This window comes from Lepidochelys kempii, chromosome 4, assembly GCF_965140285.1.
Source record: "Lepidochelys kempii isolate rLepKem1 chromosome 4, rLepKem1.hap1, whole genome shotgun sequence".
In the NCBI taxonomy this organism is placed as follows: Eukaryota; Metazoa; Chordata; order Testudines; family Cheloniidae; genus Lepidochelys; species Lepidochelys kempii.
Window position 1 is genome coordinate 2191670 of NC_136383.1, and position 21725 is coordinate 2213394.

The 21725-nt window shown below is 46.8% G+C and overlaps 1 protein-coding gene and 1 long non-coding RNA gene across 2 annotated transcripts in view; one reads left to right on the plus strand and one right to left on the minus strand.

Annotated features, from left to right (window-relative positions):
* IGFBP7 (insulin like growth factor binding protein 7) overlaps positions 1 to 21725 on the minus strand; it is a 73531-nt gene that overhangs the window by 496 nt on the left and 51310 nt on the right. The window contains exons 2-4 of the mRNA XM_073340197.2: positions 6839 to 6948; positions 3837 to 3953; positions 1623 to 1747 (exon numbers count right to left, since the gene is read on the minus strand). Coding sequence (XP_073196298.2) covers positions 1625 to 1747; positions 3837 to 3953; positions 6839 to 6948 — 350 coding nt within the window. The 3' untranslated portion in view covers positions 1623 to 1624. The remainder of the gene's footprint in view (positions 1 to 1622; positions 1748 to 3836; positions 3954 to 6838; positions 6949 to 21725) is intronic.
* Positions 3212 to 21312, plus strand: LOC140910078 (uncharacterized). The gene is made up of 4 exons (XR_012158417.2): positions 3212 to 5424; positions 16589 to 16743; positions 18592 to 19942; positions 20559 to 21312. It is a non-coding gene; the product is annotated as an uncharacterized LOC140910078 (long non-coding RNA).

A 21725-nucleotide genomic window follows, 5' to 3' on the forward strand; every position in this document is an offset into this window, starting at 1 on the left:
TGCCTGAGATTGTCGGGCAGCAAGTCAGAGCTGGCATGCTGCTTGGAGAATAGCTTCAGGAGCCGCAGAAGTGACAGCTGTATGTGGATGAGAGCTAGAACTGCTGGTGGGAACTGACCAAAGCAAGGACTCCTAATGAGCAGAAGGCTTGGGCAGTGGCCTCTAGAAAAAAGTGAGAGATTCAGCTTGGTGTGGGGAAGCAGGAGGGTGGGTCCCCTGAGCACAGTTAGGAGGTGCAGGCAGGGAGGACTGGGAGTGGAACGCTGTCTGAGGGAGAACCCTCTCCACGAAGCGCTGTGGGAAGACTGGTCGCTCAGACAGAGAGGGCTAGAGACCGGGGTCCTGAATTGAGACATAAGGAACTGAGAACAAAGTGCTGATAGACTCTTTTATGGGTGACTTGAGATGTCCCTGGAGATGGGAATGGAAAAACACACTATGTATTTTTACTGCAGGAACTGGAGAATGGTTTTACAACCAGGCTTTTGGGGAACTATAGCACTGGTGTAGATGAATAAATTGAAGTCAGACTATGTACCTTTGGGTGAGCAAAAGGGAACCAGGCTCAGCACAACTGTCATGCATTGGATGGCACCCGAGGCAGGGTTGCCCTATCACAATGCCCCTTTAACAGCCTTGAGGTACACTCCTTTTATAGACTGGAGTTTATATAGACTCCTTTTATAGACTTAATTTATTGGATGCATGTATCCCCTGCATTTGTGATAATGGATTTCTAAAATTAGGTATAATCTGGTCAAAACCAAGCACCTTTAGCAAAGGGCATAACTTAGTTATGTTAGTGTCTGACTTGACCCAATTCAGTAAATTACTCGATGGTGGGATTCATTTATACTCTTGCTTCACTGCTGGACAATCTTCTTTTTTTTTTTTTTTTTTTAAAAAACAGATCTTCCAGCTATTCAGATGTAATTTAAAAGAGCAGCAATCTAGAACCTCCATGAATGGATTATCACACACATTTATAGGTTAGTGTATGTAAAGGTTGCTAGGATGGAGGAAGAGCAAGGCAATTAGGACTACATGTATTGGCAAAATAGTCCTGCAGTTTTTGGAAGTGTTTTTAAAGCCTTTTATACTACTTGAAATTCTTTTCCACTGCATGCATCCGATGAAGTGAGCGGTAGCTCACGAAAGCTTATGCTCTAATAAATTTGTTAGTCTCTAAGGTGCCACAAGTCCTCCTTTTCTTTTTTCAGATAACATGGTGTCTGGAGAACCAGTGAAATCACCATCATAGCTTGAAAGCTGAGCTATTTGGAACAGAAGGGATTTTTAGTCCAATGTTTTAACTTTTACCTAGTTAACCTCCTTTACCTAACACATATTTGGGAAAAAGCATGTCTTTATTAAATATGCAGCAACCCAAGTCTCGGTTATTTGTGAGCTCTTACGCTGGAGGCCTCCGTGAAGTGCTTCACCAAAATAGAAAAGACTGGGTTTGACGTTAGAAATATCTGCAATCTACAGCTAACAGTTTTAAATGCAACTTTTCAGGTTGTTCTCTTATATCCTAAACAACCAAAGGGTGTAAAACCCATTTAAAAAAAAAAATCTTTGCACATATATAACTGTGTTAAAACTCTGCACATATTACCTACCTTTAGATATGGGTATTTTCATGTAAGGCATTGACAGTAATTCGTGCAGAGGCTGTAGCCTCTCCTTTGGAGTTTGATGCATGACACTCATACTCTCCAGCATCCTCTTTACTCAAAGGAGATATCTACAAAAACAAGCAGCATGTAGCCTTGTTTACTACAGAGGATTTGGTCTCAAGTTACTTTGCCTTATTGTTGGGTTGTATAACAACAGTAAACAATAGCACTAGTAACAGACTCACTACGGGTAACTGATGGAGTGGGAATTAACACTCGGAGGCTGCACATGTCCAGAATATTTCCTTGGCCAGTAGTATGGAAAATGCTCACGTTCTGAATGTGCAATAGTTTGTTTAAAAAAATTGCATCATAAACTGAACTTCTAAAAATAATGAGAATTTATTCCCTATTAACAAAGAAAGCACAAAACTCAATCCTGACTTCTTTCAGCTGAGCCAAAGGGCCATCAGTGGCTTCAGTCAGCCTGACTTGGTCAGTAGTGGTTTGCCCTAGTTCCCAAATCAGATAGGTGGCACAGTACGGCAAGCGCTCTGGTACCTGTCCTGGAGCTCAGCGAGTCAATCCACTCCGGGTTTCACTCTGTCTTACACATCAGGATTTGCTTTAGCCAGACTTCAAACCTTTTTTATGTTTGCTTAGGTGTGTGTCTGTGATGTTTTAGAACTTCCTGTTGTCACTGAGAGGGAGACAGGAAAAAGCAGTAGTCCTAATGCTCCTCTCCTCATCATAGTTTGGTTGACTCAGTAGTGTATTTGCCCTTCTCCAAAGCTTCCACCTCTGTTTTGGTGTACAGCGTAAGCTAACGCTGTTGAGTTCCATTCCCCAGCCACCACCTCATTGGGCAGCTGAAGAGATTGCAGTGTGGTCTGTTCTTGCCAAAGCAAATCTGTCATGCCTGACCTATTGTGCCATCCTCTCTGCTGACTTCCCTGCTGCTGCTCTTTCCCCTGTCCAATCCACTTCCATGCATTACAGCTCAGGCCCTAGGATGCTGCTCCAGTTGTCACTCAAGTAACTCCCTCTCTGAGAACTTTTTTTTTAAAATAACCTTTTAACTTTAAGATTTAAATGTCTGGGATGCAGATTCCTGAGCTTTCACATTCCTTGAGGACACAGGTTAGAGATGCTAAGAGCAAAGGTTTTCTGTGAACTCCAGGACAGACCAGTCCTGTCATCTTCGCATAGCAATCATCAGTCTGAGCTGTAGGACATGGAATCAAGTGGAGGTAAAGGTCTCTGCCCCTTTCCTCTTTAAGTAAACTTATACTTAGCAGTTCAGAGTTCTTTGAGGAGGGCATCTCATCTGGCCAAGCTTGTAGCTATGGGGAACAGAGTCTCTTGAGCTGTACAGACTTGATTGGAAAGAGTGCCCCAGCAAGACAGGTACAAAATATAAACAGGTTTCAGAGTAGCAGCCATGTTAGTCTGTTTTCACAAAAAGAAAAGGAGTACTTGTGGCACCTTGGAGACTATTTGAGTATAAGCTTTCGTGAGCTACAGCTCACTTCATCCGATGAAGTGAGCTGCAGCTCACGAAAGCTTATGCTCAAATAAATTGGTTAGTCTCTAAGGTGCCACAAGTACTCCAAAATATAAACAGTGCTTTAGAAAGGCCAGGCTGCTCCTAGCTTGGGTTTGTGGGGCTCATATGACGTTATGAGAGTGACTCTGTGGAGAGGGAGTGTCTAGGGTAGCGCTCAGTCTTGCACTATGCTCTACAAAAGGTAGGACAGGACTGCTCTGATCTCCTGTGGAGAGTTCCACTCCCATGTGACCTTCACTGAAGATACCTGGACTCCAGTGCTAGCAATCCCTGTCCTAGCGGCCTACTGTGCTGCACCCGTTGATTGCAGTATTTTACAGACAGTGCAGAAGGAAAGGTGGTCTGTTATTTCAGTCTGGTCCTATTCCTGAGAGCTTTTAAACATCCTGCTCTTCCTTCTCATTATTTTCACACACATTTTGCAGGGGTGTAAATAATTACAAAAGATAAAGGAAGCAAAGAACTGGGCCAACTGAATGCATTTCATCTTACTCCTTGTCATACATGTCACTGCTTTTTAACTTCAAATTCACATGAACTCTGTTTTCAACACCAAGAAAAACACTGCACCTACTCGATTGTAATTTCCCAGTACTATGCACAGAAACTTGGATCTTGCTGATAGTATGTGAAAGGGCACAAGTACTTACCAATACCCAGCCAGTCACTTCATGTTTCTCAGGACCACCACGGGTCTGGATAGCTAAGTTGTCACGGTCTCCAGGCAGGAGCTCCAGCCTTTGGACACCATATTGTCCCCTTATTATCTGAGCAGAAATATTAAGAGTCAAGTTGTCAGTAGTTTGACAAGATTGCCATCATAAATACCTGCACTACCTAAGGCCCAAAACCCCTAAAGCTTTGTCTACACACAAAAGCTGTCTGGGTTTAACTAGGCCCATACAGTTGGTGTGGTTATACTGATTTAAAGATGTTCCTACCACTATGACTATTCCTATAGGGAAAGAGAATGAATTACACTAGTATCTGCATCCTGGTGGGGAAGTTTGTACTGTTATAACACTGATAAAACAAAAAAATCATACCTCTAACTGACAGTTATACTGGTACAAAATCGGTATGCAGGCCTAAGACAGACTCTGGCCTGCAGACTGCATGTGAAAGTTTTACTGGTAACTAGTTTGAGTAAGGGTGTGATTTCTTACCATTATAGTTGTACCAGTAAAAGGCATAGTGTGGATGCATGGCTATACCTGTTAAAGCACCTCTATACCAGTATAACAGCAGCCCTACCAGTGGGGGAGTCTATAGTAGTTAACGCTGTACAACTTTCTAGCTTAGGCAATTTTCTAGCACTCAGCATTGTCCCTAACTCTGTTCCCACTGAAGGCAGTAGTAAAAAGTCCCCAGACTGCAATGGGAGCAGAGTTAGGCCACTGCCTAGCATTTCGGAAGATCCTATCCTAAATGCCTGAAATGGTGCAAGTATGGTATAAAAATGGGAAAAGGTTGTTCCATGGCGGCTGCTGTCTGTTTTTCAGTAGCACCTACAGTCCAAAGGGCCATAGTTTCAAAGTGTTCAGCACCCAGCAGCTCCCACTGTCCTTCGTGACAGTTTGGAGTGTGGGGCTGGATTCTCTATTCTCAGTGGAAGCTGCTGGGTGTTGAGCCCTTTTGAAAAAAATTGGCCTTTGGGCTCTGGAGCAGTGGGAAACTAGCACTGCACATGCTGTTACCAGGGCAGGGTCCATGGCACGTGACTTTCCAAAGGAGAATGGTGCACAAAGTAAACCAAAGGCAGCAACCTGAGCATCCACTGTCCTAAAACCAATGTTTTCTAGATGGCCATGGGCAAGAGTGGCAAAAAAGGCTTGTTACTGTGAAGCTTCTAGACACCAGTCATATAATCATAGAATATCAGGCGTTGGAAGGGACCTCAGGAGGTCATCTAGTCCAACCCCCTGCTCAAAGGGGGACTAATCCCCAATTTTTTTTTTGCCTCAGATCCCTAAATGGCCCCCTCAAGGACTGAACTCACAAGCCTGGGTTTAGCAGGCCAATGCTCAAACCACTGAGCTACCCCTCCCCCTTCCACACTATGCTGCCTGGAAGCAGAAAACCACAGCTCTTTGTTAATGTGTAATTTGTGTTTTTTCAGCTTTTTTGGTGCAGGGGGAGGAGATAACAAAAGATCTGCCTCGTTAATCAGCAATGAAGCTAATGGTGTGAACAAGCTGCACCGAGCAATGCACCATACAATGTTCTACAGTTCATTTGGTACATACGATTCCTTTCCATGATTATTTTGTTTACAGAAAACAGCAGCTTAATTCTGCCCTTCCTGCGCCCCCCTCCAGTGCAGTGCTCCAGTAAGTTCCTGAAAGTGCTGGTGCGTGGCATGTTTAGTGGCCCGTGAGAGGAGGCTGCTATTTCTCTGTGCTGGACTTTACCTGGTGACTCTGGAGCACCCAGCTACTTGCGGAGCTTTAAAAGTCCACTGAAGACCTCTCTGGCGACGCGCGCCACAGCTGATTTCACTTGCAAACAACAAGGTCTCCTTTGTCACCAGGAAGTGCTGTAGTTGGCCCTATTATTTAGGTGGGTCACTATTTGAACAGTTTTCCTCAGAATATTTTAAATATACATTATTTGAAATTGATTGTAAAGGGCTATAAACCAGCAGAGGTCCCAAGAGCCTGTGGGTTCGAGAAGACTAGAGAAGTGATGGAGTCTGCACACTGGCACTTTTTTTTATTTAACCTGCACACTGTTTGAAATTTAACACCAAATCAAAGGCTTCTCTCTATCCCATCTCTTCCAAAGAGGCAGCAAAGCGGGAGGAGCACAAGTGAATGTATGGAACCTGCCCGGCTTTGGGTTTCAGGCTCCTATGAGGTCCCAGTGCCAAATTCTGATGCAGTTTCTGAAGCTGAAGGTGCATCCTCCTTGCTATTAACTAAGGGTAAAAAACAAACCCAGGCCACCAGCACTATCAAACCATACACCCCAGGAGCAGCATCACTTCAAGGCTAACATAAGAAAACAAAAACACTACAGGATTACTATGACTCTGACCTGGGCATACAAGGCCAGTGTTTTCAAAGCCACAGGCATGTATGAGCTTATTATCATTGGGAAACATTCTTTAGCTACTCTTCACACCAGTCTTTAATATGGCAAAGCATAATTGTGTTTCTCTTATCAGCATAAACAAAAGTACAAAAGAAAAATATTTTTTGGGAGCAGAGGGGGGAATTAAACAAATCCAGATTGGGGAGTGGAAATGGGAAATAAAGATTTTCTTTCTTTTTTTTTTTTTTTTATCTTTTTGCATTGACTGGAGAAACTCACTGGAAACATGCTCTTCTGCTGGTGGGTTTGCTGTAGCCTTTATCTTGCAGTTGCTGTCTAACAGTCGTAACTACCCTTTGGAAAGGGCTACAGTTCATAGGTGGTGCTGGATTTGGTAACACATTTGGTATTTTTCTAATCCTTGCACAAATGGGACTGCCCTTCTTTCTTGCCACTTTAAAAACAATGCGGAGCTTGCTATAAAATGCCTTTCTTTATTATGGACTAATTCTCTCTGCTCCTCTGCCATCTCCCCCAAGAGGTGAAGAATATGGTACTATAGTAAATAAACATGGCATAATCCATGCTACTCTTGAAAAACAGATCCTGTTCCACTGACCTTATTCCAAGTGAGCACTGGGGTTGGAATGCCCATGACTTCACAACTCAGGTAAATCTTTGCTCCAGTGACATTCCAGATTTCCTTAGGGGGAGTCACAATGGAAGGCCCTGAAAAGAGAGAAATCCTTTAAAACAGGTGACTCCAACTTGATGTCTGGTTCCCTGCTTCTTGTTTGTACCCAGTTACAGTCAATAGTTTTTTAGTGCCAGGGACTCTCTAATACTATTATAGACAGGTTTGGTAGCTCCACCCAATTAAGGTTGCCCAACACTTCCCATTATAAGACTCTGTTTTCAGTTGCTTATGACTTTGCCAAATTTGAACTGTTTGGGCTGAAATTTTCCAGACTGGATGTCTGCCTCAGGCTGAATTAGTTTGGAAAATTTCAGCCAAAATGGTTAAGCTGCTTCTAAGAACCAAAATAGGGGAAAATATGTTGTTTTACCCGCATTAAAAAATTTGGGTGACATTTTCATTGAGAGGCTCTAACACCTTATTGCTTTGAAACAGGGGCTTGAAATTTGGCAGGGGAGTGGCCTTTGTGTCAGGTATGTGCCTTTTGCCACTCCCATGAAAATCTGCAAAATTTGGCCAAGTCATAAGCCTTGGAAAAATTACAATTTTCACATGCTCAGTAGAGACTTGCTAGAGTTTATCATCTAAAACCTTCTTAGATTCTGTCCACACTGAGCATGCTCCAGCCTGGGGACACAGGGGGCTAAGAAGGACTTTCTCTGCAATTGCAGCTTCCAGCTGTTCTGGGCTCTGCTGGGTTCCAAGCCTGAGTCTCCAGTGCTCTCAGTGACCCCTCCACTGGTGCCCAGGCAGTGAGGAGGAGGAAGCTGCCTGATTTGAATGCTGAAGGGACAAGAGCTGGATTGTGTGTGTGTGTGATCCGAGCAGCATCCCAATGCAAGAGAGCAAGGGGCTCCCTGATAGGGAGTTTCAGCTGGTCTGACCAGTTCAGTGTACCCCAACTCATTAATGTCATAACTGGTGTCTAAAAGGTATCATGTAAGATACCAATAGAAATCTAGTAACATACTAATCATTAATATTATTGCGAAGTGTAGGTATGGAGGACAAATTCAAAATTACAAACGTATTGGGAATTACGTTCTTAAAGTGTGTCTGCCAGGCAGGGCTGAAATCACCCCACCCTAGACAATGGAATGTGGTTCAGCCATCTTGAAGGTACTTCCAAGGTATCATGGGAATCCATTTACATAAGAGGAAACAAAACCGTCAAGCTAACAAGGGGAGGAGATAACCACTGAGCATCATAGCAGGGGGAGGAGACTGCAGGAACAAATAAATCTGGATTTTAGCAAACACCAGGGAATCTCCTTCCTTACAGCTTGAAAGAACTTTACTGTAGGGGGTATTAGGGTAGCCAACTTTCTAACCACACAAAACTGAACACCCTAGCCCCACCCCTTCCCTGAGGCCCTGCCCCCCCCACTCACTATATTCCCCCTCCCTTGGTGGGTCATGCTCCCCCACTCTCACTCACTTTCACTGGACTGGAGCAGGGCGTTGAGATGCAGGAGGGGGGGAGGGTTCTAACTGGGGGTGCAGGCTCCAGGGTGGGGCCAGAAATGAGGGGTTCAAGATATGGGAGGGGGCTCCAGGCAGGGGCAGGGAGTTGGGGTGCGTGAGGGGGTGAGAGCTCTGGCTGGGGGTGCGGGCTCTGGAGTGGGGCTGGGGGGTTGGGGTGTAGGAGGCGGGGTCCAGACTGGGGGTGGGGCTGAGGGATTCGGAATGTGGGAGGGGGCTGCGGGTTGAGGCAGGGAGTTGGGGTGCAGGAGGGGGTGAGGGCTCTGGGCTGGGGGTGCAGGCTTTGGTCTGGGGCTAGGGATGAGGGGTTTGGGATATCTGGGTTTTGGGGGTGCTCAGGCTGGGGCAGGGGATTGGGCGTGGACTTACCTCGGGTGGCTCCCAGTCAACGGTGCAGCAGGGCTAAGGCAGGCTTCCTGCCTGTCCTGGCGCCACGCTGCGCCCTGGAAGCAGCCAGCAGGTCCGGCTCTTAGGTGGGGGGGAAGGGTGGGGAGCCAGGAGGCTCTGTGCACTGCTTTAGCCTGCAGGCACTGCCCCCCCAGCTCCCATTGGCTATGGTTCCTGGCCAGTGGGAGTGCGGAGCAGGTGCTCAGGATGGGGGCAGCACGCAGAGCCCATGGCTCCCCTGCCTAGGAGCTGAACCTGCTGTCTGCTTCCAGGTGCAGCATGGTGACTAGACAGGTAGGGACTAGCCTGCCTTAGATCCGCAATACTGCCGACAGGACTTTTAACGGTCCTGTCGGCGGTGCTGACTGGAGCCGCCAGGGTTCCTTTTTGACTGGGTGTTCCGGTTGAAAACTGGACGCCTTGCAACCCTAGAGGGACCTTTCACCTAAAAATACGAAGGAACTGAACACTTTGGACTTTGTGGGAGATCCTGACCAAGGGGTGGTCAGCCATCTTGCTGTGGTAAGAATCTTACCTTGAACCAAGACTAGTTTTGTTAAATCTTTGCCTCTAGAAAGTGTTTTCACTTTAATTTGCTTGTCACCATTTCTAACGCTATCCCTTGTACCTGAACTCACTTAAAATTCCACCTCCTTTTGTTAATAAATTTGCTTTACTTTTAATCTGAACCAAGCCAGTACTGTGTTTTAACTGAAGTGATAGTTAACTCCAGTTAATGTGGCAAGCTGTGGAGTTTGTCTCTTTAGAGGAGCAAATGAACCTTATTATTCCTCTGACTTGTCCAGGAGAGGGCTGGACATTGCAGAGTACATGGTTTGGGGAAAATTTGGGACTGGGGGTGCTGGAATCACCTTGCCAGGTGTAACCAAGGCTGGTGGAGATCAGAGTGTGGCAGGGATGTAACAAGCAGGCCACTGGAGTCAGAATTGCTGGTCCAGGGTTGCTTATCACACAGACACTCAGTGCATGCTGAGATGCTGGCTGGGAGTGTACAGACAAGGGAGCTACAGCACCAGAACATTTTAAGGCACCCAGGGTTACAGGGCAGGTGATTGGGGGTGGGGGAAGGAGATTGTGACAGAACCTTTGGTGGTGAAGGTGGGGCTTATGGGGAGGGGGAAAGGAAAACTGGGCCTCAGTGTTGGGCGGGGGGAGACTTGGACTGGATGGGAAAAGAGTCTGGGGCTGGGAGACTGGGAGCTAGCAGGGGGGCAGAGGGGTTCAATGGATGCAAAATATCCCCTGCGCATGCTCTTAGCAGGCTATGCATGTTCTCAGCTCTGCTGCACACTTCCTGTGTGACCTGAGGCAAATCACTACCTTGCTCTGTGCTTCACTTTCGACATCTCTAACATGGGGATGATATTTCCCTACATCACAGGTCTCTAGTGAGGATGCAGTCACTAACCCATGCTAGGCCATCAAGACATTACACAACGAGTATCTCAACCAAAGTGTAACAAAGAAATGGTCTGGTAAATTACCCCACCAGCAAACTTCCAACTGCTACCTTCCCCCACAGTGCTGGCCCTTTGTTTAGGCAGAAGCTAGCAAATGTGTGTGCATGCATGAGTGAATGGGAAAGAGAAAGGTGTGGGGGGAGGGAACACAGGCCAATGCGTGTAAGAACAGGGAATGGGGGGAGGGCAGGGACGGCTAGCTTTCCAAATGAGCTCAGCTCCCACATAGGCAGTAAACAAAGTGGCCAGACTGTTCTCAATGGAAGCTGCTGGGTGCCTGGGCCCTTTTCATAGATTCACAGAATATCAGGGTTGGAAGGGACCTCAGGAGATCATCTAGTCCAACCCCCTGCTCAAAGCAGGACCAACCCCAACTAAATCATCCCAGCCAGGGCTTTGTCAAGCCTGACCTTAAAAACCTTTTAAGGAAGGAAATTCCACCACCTCCCTAGATAACACATTCCAGTGCTTCACCACCCTCCTAGCGAAAAAGGTTTTCCTAATATCCAACCTAAACCTCTCCGACTGCAACTTGAGACCATTCCTCCTTGTTCTGTCATCAGCTACCACTGAGAACAGTCTAGATCCATCCTCTTTGGAACCCCCTTTCAGGTAGTTGAAAGCAGCTATCAAATCCCCCCTCATTCTTCTCTTCTGCAGACTAAACGATCCCAGTTCCCTCAGCCTCTCCTCATAAGTCATGTGTTCCAGTCCCCTAATCAATTTTGTTGCCCACCACTGGACGCTTTCCAATTTTTTCACGTCCTTGTAGTGTGGGGCCCAAAACTGGACACAGTACTCCAGATGAGGCCTCACCAATGTTGAATAGAGGGGAATGATCACGTCCCTCGATCTGCTGGCAATGCCCCTACCTATACAGCCCAAAATGCCATTAGCCTTCTTGGCAACAAGGGCAGACTGTTGACTCATATCCAGCTTCTCGTCCACTGTAACCCCTAGGTCCTTTTCTGCAGAACTGCTGCCTAGCCATTCGGTCCCTAGTCTGTAGCGGTGCATGGGATTCTTCCGTCCTAAGTGCAGGACTCTGCACTTGTCCTTGTTGAACCTCATCAGATTTCTTTTGGCCCAATCCTCTAATTTGTCTAGGTCCCTCTGTATCCTATCCCTACTCTCCAGCATATCTACCTTGACTCGTTGGACGTGTTGTTCCTTGACTTTAGCAAAGCTTTTGACACGGTCTCCCACAGTATTGTTGCCAGCAAGTTAAAGAAGTATGGGCTGGATGAATGGACTACAAGGTGGATAGAAAGCTGGCCAGATCGTTGGGCTCAACGGGTAGTGATCAATGGCTCCATGTCTAGTTGGCAGCCGGTATCAAGCGGAGTGCCCCAAGGGTCGGTCCTGGGGCCGGTTTTGTTCAATATCTTCATTAATGATCTGTAGGATGGCGTGGATTACACCCTCAGCAAGTTTGCAGATGACACTGAACTGGGAGGAGAGGTATCATAGAATAGAAATCATAGAATCATAGAATATCAGGGTTGGAACGGACCTCAGGAGGTCATCTAGTCCAACCCCCTGCTCAAAGCAATTAAATCATCCCAGCCAGGGCTTTGTCAAGCCTGACCTTAAAAGCCTCTAAGGAAGGAGATTCTACCACCTCCCCAGGTAACCCATTCCAGTGCTTCACCACCCTCCTAGTGAAAAAGTTTTTCCTAATATCCAACCTAAACCTACCCCACTGCAAGTTGAGACCATTACTCCTCATTCTGTCATCTGCTACCACTGAGAACAGTCTAGATTCATCTTCTATGGAATCCCCCTTGAGGTAGTTCTTTAACTTGCTGGCAAGAATACTGTGGGAGACCGTGTCAAAAGCTTTGCTAAAGTCAAGGAATAACATGTCCAGTGCTTTCCCCTCATCCACAGAGCCAGTTATATCATCACAGAGGGCAATTAGATCAGTCAGGCATGACTTGCCCTTGGTGAATCCATGCTGACTGTTCCTGATCACTTTTCTCTCCTCTAAGTGCTTCAGAATTGATTCCTTGAGGACCTGCTCCATGATTTTTCCAGGGACTGGAAGATCTGGTCATGTCATTTACGTGCCCAGATGGGAGTTGTTACGTACTGAGTTGTTTAGAAAATCTGGCCCTAAATGCTGACCCTCAGGCTTCACAGTGTATTAAACACAAGCAGTATTTCAGGAAGGAGAAGAATGGGCTCTGTTTAATCTCCTTTTTTGTAGGACTGCACTGCAAACCTGCTATTAATTTCTTGAAATAGAAAGCGAAATCCAAATGAATGTGTCATGTTTATTTCCACTCAATTAAAGCTTTCAAGGCTGCATCCCAGAACTAAATCTAAGAGATGGTATTTCCTGTTTCTCAGAAGAATGGTTCATATCAACCACTGACAAATGGGTAAGAGAGCTATTAAGGCAGGGATACTCTCTGCTCCAGCCCACCCCTTCTTCATCCATTTCCCCAACGGCACCAATACCCCTAAGTGCGAACTGATCTGGAATGAAATCTCCCATCTCCTGGACACAGGAGTGACAGAAGGAGTTAGCTCAGAAGAATAGTTCTCAGGGCTCTACTCTACCCTCTTCATAGTTCAGAAGCACACATGAGGAGTCAGAGCCATGCTACATCTCAGAACGCTCAGCAAGTGGATGAAGAAAACAAAATTTCCAGATGAAGACCCTTCTGCGGTGTCATCTCGCATCAGGGGGATCTCCTAACCTCAGTGGACCTCAGGGATGCATTCACAACCCCATTCGCAGGCTTCTGAGATTTGCTTATGGCACAGAGCACTATCAGTACCGAATCTCCCATTCGGTCTCTCGTCAGCCCCAAGGGTCTTTACGAAGATGCCAGTGCTGGTCATAGCCAGGGTTAGGGTGCAGGGGACTGATGTATAGCCCTTTCTGGATGAAATTCTAATCAGAGTTCCGACCCAGCCTGTGGTGCAATATGCCACATTGCGAACTCTGGACCTCCTGCAAGCCTACGGCTTTCTGATAAACATCAAGAAAAGTTCCTTGATCCCATTGATAACCCAATTGGGAGTGGACATAGGCACCTCACTGGAGAAGACCTACCTCTCACTCAACAGGTTCTGGAGGATCCAGTATCTCATCTCCATCCTGCGTACGTGCACCAAGCCAACCATAGCTCAGTGCCTTCAACTACTGGGCTACCTGGTGTCATGCACAGGGGTCACTGCATGGGCAAGACCCCACATCAAGTGTCTCCAGGCCTCCTTCTGAAAGGATGCACCAGTCTCCAGAATACTTGACAGATCAGGTGATGATCCTGAGTCAGGTACTCTGCTCTCTAGCATAGTGAGCAGTTTCTGAGGACTTTGCTTCTCGCAACCTATGCCAGCTTGCTAGGTTGGGGAGCATACCTCTGGAGCCCCAAGAACAGGAAACACAGTATCCATCTCCTGGAGCTCAGAGCCATCAAGCTGGCTCTCAGGAGACTCCAGAGCTACCTACAGGGCAATAAAGTGCTGGTCCAGTCAGACAATACAACCACAGTTGCATACATAAACAGCCAAGGGGTAATAAGGACTGTAGCTCCACATGAAGAAGCAATGGAGATATTGGAATGGGCAGAAAAGACCCTACCTTCCCTAATAGCGATACACGTAAAAGGGGAGCTGAATCAGAAAGCAGAAATACAGTCGACAACTCAGAATGGTGCCTGAAACAGAAAGTCTTCAATCTGATCTCAAAGAAGTTCAGTTTCCCCTCAGTTGATCTGTTTGCAAGTTGCAAAAACACCAAACAGCTGAAATACTTCACCAGAGAAGCGGATCCCATGTCCATGGCAGCAGATGCCCTGTTGCACAGATGGCCGCAATGTGTGCTATATGCATTCCTACCCTTCTCTCTCATTAGGAAAGTATTCCAAAAGATAAAGCATGAACAAGCAAAGGTCATTATACAACTCTGTACAGACAAAAGAGGCCCTCATCCTTCGATCTGATGGAGCTAAAACTAGAATCACTGTTACAGCTGCCACTCAGACTAGACATTCTTTCCCAAGGCCCTTTTCTCCACCCAGACCCAGACCATCTTCAGTGGACAGCCTGGTTATTGAAAGGGAACCATTACCAGCAAAAGGCCTGTCAAGGTTCCTTCCCCACTCTGAACTCTAGGTTACAGATGTGGGGACCCGCATGAAAGAACCCTATGCTTATTCTTACCAGCTTAGGTTAAAAAAGTCCCCAAGGTACAAACTTTGCCTTGTCCTTGAACAGTATGCTGCCACCACCAAGCGTTTTAAACAAAGAACAGGGAAAGAGACCACTTGGAGACATCTTCCCCCAAAATATCCCCCCAAGCCCTACACCCCCTTTCCTGGGGAAGGCTTGATAATAATCCTCACCAGTTGGTACAGGTGAACACAGACCCAAACTCTTGGATCTTAAGAACAAGGAAAAATCAAAGAGATTCTTAAAAAAAGAATTTTAGTTAAAGAAAAGTTAAAAGAATCACCTCTGTAAAATCAGGATGGAAAATACAGGGTAATAAGATTCAAAACATAGAGAATCCCTCTAGGTACCTTAAGTTACAAAAAGACACAAAAACAGGAATATACATTCCCTCCAGCACAGCTTATTTTACAAGCCATTAAACAAAAGAAAATCTAACGCATTTTCTAGCTAGATTACATACTAACTTTACAGGAGTTGTAAGGCTGCATTCCTGATCTGTTTCCGGCAAAAACGTCACACAGACAGACAGAACCCTTTGTTCCCTGCCCCCTCCAGATTTGAAAGTATCTTGTCCCCTCATTGGTCATTTTGGGTCAGGTGCCAGCAAGGTTACCTTAGCCCTTTACAGGTGAAAGGGTTTTGCGTCTGGCCAGGAGGGATTTTATAGCTCTGTATACAGAAAGGTGGTTACCCTTCCCTTTATATTTATGACAAGGCCTCTCTCGTGTCCAGGAAAGTCTCCACAATAAAAGTCCATTCCTCCATCTAGACCAAGTTCAGTCTGTTGTGCCAGAAGTGCAGTGTTAATTCAAGACATCCTGGAATTCCAGCAATTCTGGACTTTCTTCAAGAAGATGTGGATAAAGCTCTTCAATCCAGCACCTTAGCATGCCAGGTATTGGCCACCACAAAGTCCTGGCTGGGATGATTTAGTTGGGGTTGGTCCTGCTTTGAGCAGGGGGTTGGACTAGATGACCTCCTGAGATCTCTTCCAACCCTAATCTTCTGTGATTCTATGACCATTAGTGGTCTATTAACGGGATCCTTGGGCAGCAGATTTCTCAGAGCAGTCAGACTGGCCAGACCAGCAGTCAGACCAGTCTTCCCTAAATGAGACCTACCATTGGTGTTGAAGGCCCTAACCACTCGCTCTTTTGAGACTGACTTCTATATCAGCATTTAATCTCTCCATGAAAACCTGTTTTCTGGTCAGCATCATGGTCAGCATCTGGTCAGCATCATGCCTGCTAGGTGAATTCCAGAGTTGGCAGTCCTATCTATGCAGGAACCCTATTGTGTGTTCCATGATGACAAGGTAGCACTGAGAACTCTGCAGTCCTTTCTTCCCAAGGTGAACTTTCCTTTCCATACGTCACAGAAAAATGTCCTTCTTTCCTTCTGCCCAAATCCATCCCAGAAGTGTGGCACACTTTAGATGTTAGAAGAGCACTGAAACTCTACCTCAAGTGCACAGAATCCACAAGGTCATGTACCCTTTTGTCTCCTTTAATCCAAAATGCCAAGGGCTCAGAGTCTCAAGGCTATCTGTCGCTAGGTGGGTCAGATTATGCATTGTTGAGGTTTACAAAGTGCTAGGAGCTCCTGTTCTAGAAGGAGCCAGGGCACACTCTGTGAGATCTAGGGCCATCTCATGGAACAAGTGAGCATGGGCCTTCATCGCAGAGATATGCAGAGCAGCCACATGATTGTTGGTTATATCAAACATTACAAAGTGGACTTTCTGTCCTCCACAGACACCTCTTTCGTCAGGAAGGTGCTCCAGTAATAGCCTTGCCTTTTGGACAATCCTTAAGGAGGGGGTTTACCTAACTATATCTTCTTTTGTTTATCTTTTCTTGTCCCTCAGTACTCCTGATCACTGCTCTCTACTTCCCAGGTATAGCAGAATTGTGGGAGACAGTGGGACACAGAATGGAAAATTTCTTAGCTGATGTTTTCCTTTCTTCTAGCAGTATCTCCCACAATTCTACCCATCCTTGATGGCTTTCTGTCAAGGGTCAGCATTTTATTTGGCCTATGTATCTATGTACACCAGGCCAACTCTCAACATGGTAATGACTTTGACATAGATGTTATGGTTATAAATAATTTTCTCAATGCGTGTTTCACACAGCTTTGGAATAACTCAACTGGCGGCAAGCAGAAGAAGAGGACGTAGCCAGCACAAGCTGTGGTACAGTTTTAAACTGCCTCCAGAAGCTGCAGAGAAGAGTGGCTCGAACACAGCAAAACTGTGGGAGATGCTGCTAGAAGAAATAAAATTATTGGGTGAGAAATTTTCTGTTCTTAAACATACAGAGAAAGATCCTCAATTGGTGTCAATTGTCAGAGCCCCACTGAGATCAATGGAGTGGTGACCATTTACAACAGCTAAGGAAGTGGCCCCTTGTCTTAGAAGCAAGAGATGGCAAAGCCGTGTTAGTTCCCTAGCTCGTTCCATCCGTCCTGGTGCACGGCCACTCCCTACTACAGTATGTTCCTAAGTGCTCTGTCCAGGTTAGTACTGAATGATTCCAGGGATGAGGCTTCATCATGTCTCATAGGAGACTGTTTCTCCAACCAATAGACCTCACTGATATTCAGCCTATATTTTCCTTTTTTTAGTTTTACCCCATTGCTCCTGATTAGGTTTTCATTCACCTTCTTGCATGGTTCTCACGGGTCATCTTACAGGGACTGCAGCATCACTGATGGGCATGGAAACATGGATTGCAGGATTTTGCTGCATGGCTGTGAGAAGGGATGGGCATGATTCATATATTCTATGGCCAGAAAGGACTAGTGTGATCATTTAGTCTGACCTCTGGCATCGCACAGGCCATGGGATTTCCCTGAATTAATTCCTGTTTGAACTGTTTCAGCACTGTACACCGGTGCTGTACACACTTCCCTTTTTATTTTCTCTCCTACAGTGTGTTTTTCTTTTTATATCCTTCCTTTCCCCCACTCTTACGCTGTCCTCTCACCTCCTTACAATGGGCCTTGACAAATATGTCCTTCAGCCTCAGGGGGAATTAATTAATTGCTAAAACAATGCACTGGTGATCAGTCAGGGCTGGGTATTTTGTTCTCTTGCCAGGTATTAAACCCACTGTCAAACGCAGCCCTTATTTTTATCATCAGAATATAACTAATTCTATTAACTAACTGATAATTAACTGATAACTGAGTGTTTAATTAGGGTTCCTCTACACTTTAAATCTTTCTTCCTCCTGACAATTTAATTTTGCAAGTCAGTTAGTGGCTTTAGTTTCCTTGATACACCATAGTTCTCTTCAGGGCCATGCAGTACAATATCAGACATCCCAGGCGCATACTGTGAGACCACAAAATATACCTGAACAAGGGCCCGGTATGTAGGAAAAGATCAAACCTGGATTACAGATCTTGGAACATGGGGTTTGATCATCCCCTGCCTGAACCATTTGGAGCTGCTTATACAAGTGCAGAGAGGCCCCAATTTGGCAAAGCACTTAAGCATGTGCTTAAGCCCCATTACTTAAAAGTAAAGCACATGCTTAAATGCTCTGTTGAATCAGGGCCAGTGAGTGTATATTCCACTGGTGAGTGTGGGTTACAGGTCCCTGTCTGTGCCAATCCATACATAATATGAGTCTATTACAGCCCCCGCTAAAGAGCACTGGCTCCTTAGCTCAAACTGTGGCAGCTCTTGTTTTTAGCTCTAGAGATCCCCAGTGTGTCAGCCAAGATGGTGGCTGTCACAATGCAAAGTGGGTGTGAAATGCTACCCATCTGAGGGCATGGCTACACTTGCAGATGTAGAGCGCTTTGAGTTAAACCTGCCTTCGGAGAGCACAGTAGGGAAAGCGCTGCAGTCTGTCCACACTGACAGGAACAAGTGCACTGGCGTGGCCACATTTGCAGCACTTGCAGCGGCACTGGGAACGGTGCATTATGGGCAGCTGTCCCACAGAGCACCTCTTCCCATTCTGGAGCTGTGGCTTGTGGGAAGGGGGTGGGGAATGCGGGACATTCTGGGTCCTGTCCCAATGCCCCGTGATGCATCAGTTTTCATCCCAGCAATCCCTATGCTTCCATCCACATCTGGCGCCATCTTTCAACGTTTTTATACTGCGCGCTCTGTCTTCCCTTTAGGTCTGCAGGAATGGAGCCCGAACTGCTGAGGAGTATGCTGACGAGTCTCGTCAGCACGTCACGTTTGGCAGTTGAGTTATTCCTTATGATCCAAAGTGACAGTGAGGGCTCCGATGATGATATCGACTCGAGTAACGCATATGACATGAGTTTGCTTGTCGCATTCATGGACATGCTCACCACCGTGGAACACTGCTTTTGGGCTCAGGAAACAAGCACTGAGTGGTGGGATCACATCGTCATGCAAGTCTGGGATGTCGAGCAGTGGCTGCAAAACTTTCGGATGAGAAAAGCCACTTTCACAGGACTGTGTGAGGAGCTTGCCCCCACTCTGTGGTGCAAAGACACAAGATTGTGTCCCTGATGGTGGAGAAGCGGGTGGCTATTGTAATCTGGAAGCTGGCAACTCCAGACAGCTACCGATCAGTCGCTAACCAGTTTGGAGTGGGGAAGTCGACTGCTGGAATCATGTTGATGCAAGTTTGCAGGGCCATTAATCACATCCTGCTCAGAAGAACCGTGACTCTGGGTAACATGCATGACACTGTGGATGGCTTTGCACAAATGTGTTTACCTAACTGCGGAGGGGCGATAGATGGCACACATATTCCAATTCTGGCACCAGCCCACCTAGTCTCTGAGTATGTTAATCGGAAGGAGTATTTCTCTATGGTTCTCCAGGCGGTTGTGGATCACCATGGGCGTTTCATTGACATTAACACAGGCTGGCCCAGAAAGGTGCATGACGCACATATCTTTTGGAACACTGGCCTGTTCAGGAAGCTGCAAGCTGGGACTTTTTTCCCAGACCAGAAGATCACCGTAGGGGAAGTCGAAATGCCCATTGTGATCCTTGGAGACCCCACTTACCCTTTAATGCTGTGACTCATGAAACCTTACACAGGGAGCCTTGACAGCAGCAAGGAGCGGTTCAACAAAAGGCTGAGCTGGTGCAGAATGACTGTGGAGTGTGCTTTTGACCGTTTAAAGGGCCGCTGGTGCTCTCTGTATGGGAAGCTGGACCTGGCCGATGACAGCATCCCCGCGATTATATCCGTGTGCTGTACCCTCCATAACATTTGTGAAGGGAAGGGTGAACAATTCACTGAGGCATGGAACTCGGAGGTTCAATACCTGGAGGCTGAATTTGAACAGCCAGAGAGCAGGGCTATTAGAGGGGCCCAGCGTGGGGCTGCAAGGATTAGGGATGCACTGAGGGAGCAATTTGAGGCTGAAAGCCACCAGTAATATCTGATGCCCTGCATGGGAGTGAAGTGCAGTGGTTCCAATGTTAGTAGGAATCTGTGTTTGCTACGCTGACTTGAAGTGCCTGTTTCTTTCCTGGGCTAAGGTATCTTTTACTTTATGCAATAATAAAGAATGTTTTCAAAGAAAAAAATTCATTTATTGAAAAGAAAATTCATTTACTGAAAAGAAACACAACTGCTTGGGAAACAGAAAGGGCAACGGGGTGGGGTGGGGAACAGTACAATCACAGATTTGCGTATGTCCTGTTATCATACTCAGCCTTCCTGTCTGGACTGCTGTGCAATGAGTGCTGCACTTCAGGATGGTTGTATTGCATGGTGATGGGGGTTAAGTGCAGTGGGTAAGGTTGTAGTTTTCAGGGCTGGGTGGTGAAGCTACGGGTGTTGGAGGCAGCTGGTGGTGGTAAGAATCCAGATATTGGGGCAAGTGGGTTGGAGGTGACATGGGGGCACAAGGGAAAAAATTTTGGGACAAGGGCTGCAGGGGGGGGTTGGGCACGGTAGTGCTCCGCCTGCATGGCTACGAGCACCTAGATCGAGTCACCATTTTGGAGCTCCCATGGGTTATGTGTGCTCACTTTGGGATGGTCAAATTATGCTATTGTGTAGACTGTACTTGCCCTTAAGTATGGGGGAATCATTGCTCTGTCTGGTGTGAACAATGCTGCCTCTGTTAAGTGTTGCATTTTGCCTTTACAGATGCAACCTTGAGATCTCAGCCATCCGTGTTATCACTGGCCGAAAGACTCCAAAGAATCAGAAAGAGGCCACGTAGAAGCAAGGAAGACATGTTGCATGAAGTAATGCAGCATTCAAGTAATGAAAATTGAAAAGTGCAGGAGTGGCGGGACAGTGAAAGGAGGATCCACCAGCAGAATGAGGAGTGCCGGCACAAAAGCGTGGTGCTCCAGCAACAAAGCACAGATCGGCTGATAAGCATAATGGAGCGCTGAGAGGAGTAAGCACAGGGTCAAGCGTGACTGATTGTTTCACGGCTGTACTGTCCTCTGGGTTTCTGTGCCTTGGGGAGAGCCAACAGCGGCAGGGGGCCGCTATACTAAACACTGTCCCCACATTTTCCACAGGAGTTCGTCCTGGAAGATATCTCTCTGCTGAGGGTGACCTGGGAAGCAAGGGAGGGTCTTCTACTGCAATGCGGCTTCCGCCCTGACCCATATGCAGCTTGCCTGTGGGCAGCAATTGTCCCCCCGCCCCTCACGGCACAGTGGTGCAGACAAGTTAGCCTTACTGGGACAAGGAACACAGTGGCTCTCCCGAGAAACCTGTGCAAGCTCATTGCCCAAGTTCTGGATGAGACCTTTGAAGAGATCGCTGAGGTCGATTACCATGATGTGAGAGAGCACATCAATGCCCTATTCCGCATCTAGGCATGCATGCAGCCCTAACCCTCCTCGCCCCAAGAGTCTGCACCGAATAACTTCCTTCCCAAAATAAAAGCCACTTACTGGGAACCTCCTCTAGTGTTTGTCCTTCCCCAAGCACCGGCCGCTGTGACTGGCTACCTTCCTCCTGGCTTGAGAGCAGCTCCTGGCTGCATGCATCTAGGGATTCCGGGGTGTCTTCCTCTGCCTCAGCACCCTCACTCCCACTTTGCTTGTCCTCCTCCCACCTTGTTGAACTGGGCTCTGCAGTGTCCACAGTGGTACTCGGACTGGAGGTGGGGTTGCCCACAAATATCGTGTCCAGCTCTTTGTAGAAACGGCAGGTCGCAGGGGCAGCACCAGAGCGGCTGTTTGCCTCGTGGGCTTTGCGGTAGGCATTCCGCAGCTCCTTCACTTTAACCCTGCACTGCAGGGCATCCCGGTCATGGCCCCTTTCCATCATGTCCCTTGATACCTGCCTGAA